The following is a 6,890-nucleotide window of genomic DNA, read 5'->3' as shown; positions in this document are numbered from 1 at the left end:
GGTTGTTTTTGGCTAATTTTGGACCCAATTTTTTTCTCCTCTCGATTGTGAAATCTGCTCCTAATATAAGGGTGAAAGAGGGTAATCTTGTCTTCATCAGAGAATAATTTTCAGCCCTTAATTATATTGAGAAGGATCCCAACCATTGGCTCAAAATAGGCATGACGCACTGTCAAATCTACAATTGTAGGCTGCTTGAGTTGACCTATTTGGGATGATGCCACGTCCGTTTCTTTGCTGGTGAGCCGATGACAACCATACCTAGACATAGAGGGATGTCTTATGATTTATTTTGTGCAAGTTTTATCAAATTTAGTGGATGTTAAGTATATTAAATGCAGCTGCAAAATAAGTAATTGGACTAGCTTTTCAAAAAAAATGAAAAAGATAATGAACAGTGCAGAACGACACGACGTTTGACCTCTTTTTAAAAAAAAAAAAATTAAACGACGCCGTTTTAGGTTTCAATTAGGGATTTCTTTGAAGTTCAAAGCAGTCCTCTATCTTTTAATTTTGTGTAATTATCTCCCTAATTGATCCTAAATTTTTTATTTAATGCAATTACACTCTTGCCTAACTTCAATTGGAACCCTGGATTTACATGCATTTAGCATATTAGTCCTTGGTTTTGGATTTATGCAATTTAACACTTAACTGACCACTAAACTTTCAATTGTCTTCAGTTTAACCCCTAGTTTTTGTCAATTAGGCCAGTATAATCCAGTGTCTTTTACAGATTGATTCTTGACTGCGAATTTCTTCAATTTAACCCCTAATTGACCCCAAAACTTTAATTTTTTTTGTAATTTAGCCTCTGATATCAATCAATTAACTTGGTAAAAATTAAATTTGGATCTCTAAAAATTCAAATCCTCTCAATTAAGCTAGGCTTCCAAACTTAATTTTTCACCAATTAAGCCCCAAATAAAATTAATTTGACCCATTTAAACTATAATTAAGTCCTTGCACTTAATTAAATCTTTTAATTGGACCCAAATTAATTTTTAAACATAATTAAAATTCAATTTGGCCCATGATTAAATCAAGTTGGCCTATTAAAAAAATTAATTATATCTTTGGACTTAAATTGTTTATGCAAATTCATCCAATAATCATTTAATTTGACATTGAATTTGCATTTTTTTTTCAATTCTTGAGTATAATGAGCTACAATTAGACATTGAATTTTCTCTAAAAATTATAGCTTGATTTTTTTCTATTTTTGTAATCTTCCTTGATTTGGTTTTTCTAGATTGCCAACCTTTATTTTATTTTTTTATTTTTTAAAAAATTGATTTTTTTAGAGAATAACTCAGAATTGGATTATGACATATAGTTCGTTTCGTTTGAAAACTAAATTATAGGCTATAACTTTACTAAAAGGAAGAAAACTCAATTTTTTCATTGACACATCCAAGACTATTCTTATTGTAACATCAAAATTGTTTAGTCAAATTTAGTCTGACGTTCCCTTGATTTTTAATTTGTATATGGATTTTTAGAACTTTGACTTAAATGAGGTCAATTTTATTGAAAAGATATCATCCTTTACTTCAACTTTCATGAAGAACTTATTCCAATTTTATTTTATTTTTGTCATTTCAAGTTATAAATCTAACTAGAAGTTGGATAATGAAGCCATCTAGTTTTTCAATTTCTTTATTTTGACATATAATGCAATACTTGCATTTGTTTTTCTCACCATTCAACACAATTGCTTCTACTTAATGTGATTTATAATGCTATTTACTTTATCATCATACTAATTGACTAATTTTCTCACTTTTTTTTTTAAACAATCAAAATTATTTTATTAAAATGCATTTAGTTTCTCTACGTTCCTTTATTTATTAAATACTCAATATAACACAAAAATCTTTATAATTTCCAAAAGCTTTGAAATGTTCTTAACATAAAGTGTAACAAACTTTTCTTTAAAATTCAAAACACAAAATGTCTTTTTCCTTTTCATCCATTCTTTACATTTAACACATGTCAAGGTAGACATACGCAAACAATATTTATGCATTGTTTTTATTTTTTTTCAATTTAATCCATTTATGGTCGGCATTAACACACTTCTAAATTCTAGGATTTTTTTCTTCAATAATTCATTATTTTGATTTTTTTTATCCATTTCCATGTTAATTACATTAAACAAAGTCAATTTTTCATTTTCTAAATTTTACTCATAAACCCTAACATAAAATTTATAATTTACACATCAATTTATAATCATAATTAATCTAACTTTTATAATCAAGTTTAAAGCCTCTTACATGATAATAAAATGAGTTTCAACTAGTTCGCAAGTTTTTTGACAATTGCTTTTTATCCCACTTGGCCGACCCATTTCAACATAATTTCTCCAATTTCTTTCAATTTTTTCTCCCTCTATCCTTGTCTAGTCTAGGAACTATTCTCTCACTATTTGGGCTAAATTATCCAAATCCCTTCAATTTTATTGTATTTTGTTATTTTTTTTTTGTTTTTGGTGAAAAATGCTTGAAAATCCTCCCCCTCTTTTCTTCTTTCGTAGCCGGCCATTTGAGAGAAATTTTGGGGTTTTTTAAAGTCAAAACTTTAGGTAATGACACATTGACCCAATAGTTTAATTATTTTATTTGTATCCCCATCTTTTCTCTTTTCTATCAACTTATGCTATATACTATTTTTTTTTAATTTTATCCCTTGTCATTTACCTTTATATTTTTAATTTAACCCCTTCAATCTTCTGGTTCATATCTTAATATTTCATATATAATTTAACAATTTTAAATCAACACAATGTTAAAAATCCAAATTAAAAAAATTAAAAAAAAAAGAAGCAAAACACTATTAGCTAGCGCTTTGCCTCATAAGCAACAAAGCTTTACTCGTACTTTTTTTTTTTTTTAATTTGCTGGCTTGGCCATGCTATATTGTTGAGAATAAAAAAAATTCAGCAAATGCTATCATATTATCACCATTTATTTCCAGAAGACATGGAAAAATAAAAGAGCTAGTTAAATTAATGTACATATTTTTATTTTTAAATAAACGACTCCCAATCACCCCTAATAAAACCTGCATTAAAATCAAAGATAAAACAAACAGGTGCTGCCCATGTCCTTTAATTTCATGGATGTTTATTCAACACAGAGAGCTCTTACCAAAACAGTAAAAGTCATCGAGCCCACTAACCACGCAGACCCCTCCCAAATATGGCCTCTGCCCAGTAACCACTCACCCACCCCCAACCCCCACTCTCTCTCTCTCTCTATATATATATATATATATATATATCACAAGCTTTGTCACTCGCTTCGGTACACAACCCAATACACACGCTCACTGTCCCTCCCTCTCCCCAAACTGTTTTCCCACTATTCCCTCCCCACTTCTCCACCATTCCCACACCCAAAAACACTCCCATCTCCCATGAAAAATTCTCGTTTATTTCAACAAACTCCCCCACTTAGTACCCCTCACCAATAAAAAAGAAGAAGAAGAAGAAGAAAAACATCTCACGTTCTTTCCTTTTCCTCACCACCGGCGGCTACTATCATCTCATCTCTTCCCCCTACAAAAGATGGAAAAAAAACAAGGTTTCTTCTCGGCGCTCAAAGAAGAAGTTGTCCGTGGCCTCTCCCCTTCTCGTTCCCGCTCCAACAGCCCGGCTCGAACCGCTTCTCCAATGTCGGGCCTGCTTCGCCGCAAAAAACACAAGGAAACTTCCTTCTTCGCGTCGCAACCAGAACCAGTAATCGGGAGATCAGGGAGTTTGAGGCCAATGGTTGGGGAAGCGTTATCTCCACTAATGGAGGGTCCGGATCCGGATGGAGGGGAAGGTGAGCGTAAACGGGTCGGGTCGGGTTTGGGTCAGTGGATGAGAGGCCAGTTATCAAGGGCTCCATCGGTTACTAGTTTGGCTTACAAGAGGTCTGATCTGAGGTTGTTGCTTGGGGTTATGGGTGCACCATTGGCTCCAGTGCATGTTAGCACTTTGGACCATTTGCCTCACCTTAGCATTAAAGACACTCCCATTGTAAACTCCCTCTCTTTCTCTTTTTCTTTAGCAAAGCACAAACGGTTTTTGATTTATTTTATTTCGCAAGGTTTAACAAAGAAAAAACTGCATTTTTTTAAGTAATTAGTTTTGAGGACTGTTTGTTTTGTGGAGAAGGTTAAGTGGTAACAACTAAGCAGAGTTGGGATTGGACATTGGCTTACTGAGAGTAGTAGTTTTGTGGTTTCCTTTTCTTTTCGTTCTTTTTAAGTGAATTAAGAATTATTGTATCAGTGAATTACTAGATCCATGGAATTTTTTTTTTCTAGGTTAACTTTTTTAAATTGCTTTTTATTTTTATTTTTATTTTTTGGGGGGGCGCCAATATTTTCTTTGGTTGGTGAGAAATAGAGGAAAAGGCAAAGAAATAAAAGTTCATGATGTTATATCTGATGGTGCTCAACAAAATTTCTGGTTGAATCTCCAAAGGTGCTCATAAGAGCACCAATCTATTCTTCTTCTGCTGAAATTATTGAAAAAAATATGATATTGTAAGGACTTGTTTATTTGTTTTAATCTTTTTTCATGAAAGTTGAAACTGATATTTGCACCATAGTGTGTAATGGGTTGCTGCTAACTGCGGACGCTCGACTCCATTTGTCTGCACTGTTACTTGGTGTGAATTGTTTTAATTTCTTCGAAAAACAAAAAAGAGTTGTTGCTAATATTTTGTCTTTTATGGGATTGCATTACTGCAGGAAACTTCCTCTGCCCAGTACATATTGCAGCAGTACATGGCAGCGTCTGGTGGGCACCAGGTGCAGAACTCTATTCGAAATGCGTATGCAATGGGAAAGCTTAAGATGATAGCTTCGGAGTTTGAAACACCCACGAGGGTGGTGAAGAACCGGAATGGTGCTAGAGGTGTGGAATCGGGTGGGTTTGTGCTTTGGCAGATGAATCCTGATATGTGGTATGTTGAGCTAGCGGTTGGGGGTAGTAAGGTACATGCTGGCTGCAATGGCAAACTTGTTTGGAGGCACACACCTTGGCTTGGTGCACATACTGCTAAAGGCCCTGTTAGACCCTTGCGTCGAGCACTTCAGGTGACGTTCTTTATGCTAATTCCTCCTGCAAACTGTGCTGGGACGTTTACCTTTGTGTTACTAATTTGCTCATCCGTGTATTTTTTATTCGATTTCAGGGTCTTGATCCAAGAACCACAGCAAGTATGTTTGCTGATGCAAAGTGCATAGGAGAGAAAAACATAAATGGTGAGGATTGCTTTATACTAAAACTTTTTGCTGATCCACAGACTCTGAAGGCCCGGAGTGAAGGCCCTGCAGAGATCATAAGGCATGTTTTATTTGGCTACTTCAGTCAAAAGACTGGACTTCTTGTTCACATGGAGGATTCACATCTGACCCGTATCCAATCCAATGGTGGAGATGCAGTTTACTGGGAAACAACAATCAATTCGTTCCTTGATGATTACAGGCCAGTTGAAGGGATCATGATTGCCCACTCGGGTCGTACTGTGGTGACTCTTTACAGGTTTGGTGAGGTAGCTATGAGCCATACCAAGACAAAGATGGAGGAAGCTTGGACTATTGAAGAGGTTGCATTCAATGTGCCCGGCCTTTCAGTAGACTGTTTTATTCCTCCAGCAGATTTAAAATCAGGGTCCTTCAGTGAAGCTTGTGAGCTAGCTCAGGATGATAGGGGAAAGAGAGCAATGGCATTAGCAGCATATCGGGCTAAAGTTGCAGCCCTAGACAAGTCAGATGATAGCTGTGCAGATAACATGATATGGAAGATGGAGGTGTCTGATTGAGGGGTAGGATTGCATTACTACAATTGTTTATACTGGTAGCTAGCTTTAATTGACTAACGGATTAGAAGTTACAAAGTAGGAGTTCAAGTCATTTTTTGGACTTCAGGATCTGCCTCTGTTAATCTGTAAATAGAGCATGATCATTCACTGGCTCAAACTAGGGTCAGGACGAATCTTTATACTCTCAATGCAGGATCCAACTAAGGTGTTGGAGCTCGGTTTTCCAATTAGGGATAGAGCAAATGGAGGTTTAGTTGTAGTTTACCTTCCATGTCTGGAGGAAGGTGTTGAAGCTTTAAAATAGCAGAACTGTTAACCTTCTATACATCTTTACTAATTCTATCTTGAATGCATACAGCGGTGGCAGTAGAAAGGAAAACTGCTTCTGGCTAACATGAGTTTTAACTCGAATGTCAAGTTTGTTCACTTCTGTTTGTGGGCTTGTTAATCTTGTGTGGATGCTCAGTTTTTATTGAAGGGTCTTGGTTTTGAAGGGAATGGAAGTTTCTGGTATCTGATGAAAATGCAGGCAGGTAAAACGAGAACAGCTAGTTTCTTCACCGTCCTGCGTCTGTTTTTTGCAATGCTTTTCCATTGCTGTTGAAAGGGATGTAAACCATGATATTTGTTGATCAAATATTGAATGATTAATGCTTATTATTGTTGAGATCAGCACGTTTTCCTTCATCTCCCTCTTTTGGATCTGCGTGAAATTCAACATTTTAATTCCCCCCCCAATCTTTAGAGCCTTTTATCTTTACTAAGCCTGCAACTATTGGATTTTTTCTTAATCGTCACGACTGGTTCGTGCCCCGCCCGCCCGCCCCCCTACAACCATCTCCATGTATCTTTTCGCAGTGATTGACATAAGTGGCGGGGCTGGACAGCTCAGGAGCACGACGACGCTGGTACCTTTCTGTACACTGCCCCCTTCTTGGTGGGGTCTAAAACTTTTCATTAAAGTCTGTCCGTGTATTAAATTAGAGAACCCATTGACCCAAACGCATCGGCATGGAACTTACATGCTTGCATGGAGAGAGGTTGAAAATGGGTTTGCATCGTTTGAGG

General features: G+C 36.0%; 1 protein-coding gene across 1 annotated transcript; it reads left to right on the top strand.

Moving 5' to 3' along the window:
* The first annotated feature begins 3,284 nt into the window (after positions 1-3,284).
* LOC105114872 (uncharacterized) lies at positions 3,285-6,509 on the top strand. The gene is made up of 3 exons (XM_011011578.1): positions 3,285-4,027; positions 4,747-5,094; positions 5,193-6,509. The coding sequence occupies exons 1-3, from the start codon at positions 3,572-3,574 to the stop codon at positions 5,820-5,822; spliced, it is 1,434 nt and encodes a 477-aa protein (XP_011009880.1). The 5' UTR covers positions 3,285-3,571; the 3' UTR covers positions 5,823-6,509.
* Positions 6,510-6,890: the final 381 nt, after the last annotated feature.

The sequence above is a fragment of the Populus euphratica genome, unplaced genomic scaffold (genome assembly GCF_000495115.2).
Source record: "Populus euphratica unplaced genomic scaffold, PopEup_1.0 scaffold592.1, whole genome shotgun sequence".
Lineage (NCBI taxonomy): Eukaryota > Viridiplantae > Streptophyta > Magnoliopsida > Malpighiales > Salicaceae > Populus > Populus euphratica.
The sequence above is the reverse complement of the archived record's forward strand: the minus strand, read 5'-3'. Positions and strand labels throughout refer to the sequence as shown.

Coding starts and splice junctions, on each gene's coding strand:
- LOC105114872 (XM_011011578.1), top strand. CDS start 3,572: ATGGAAAAAAAACAAGGTTTCTTCTCGGCGCTCAAAGAAGAAGTTGTC. Junction 4,028..4,746: donor GCATTAAAGACACTCCCATT/GTAAACTCCCTC, acceptor GCATTACTGCAG/GAAACTTCCTCTGCCCAGTA. Junction 5,095..5,192: donor CCTTGCGTCGAGCACTTCAG/GTGACGTTCTTT, acceptor ATTCGATTTCAG/GGTCTTGATCCAAGAACCAC.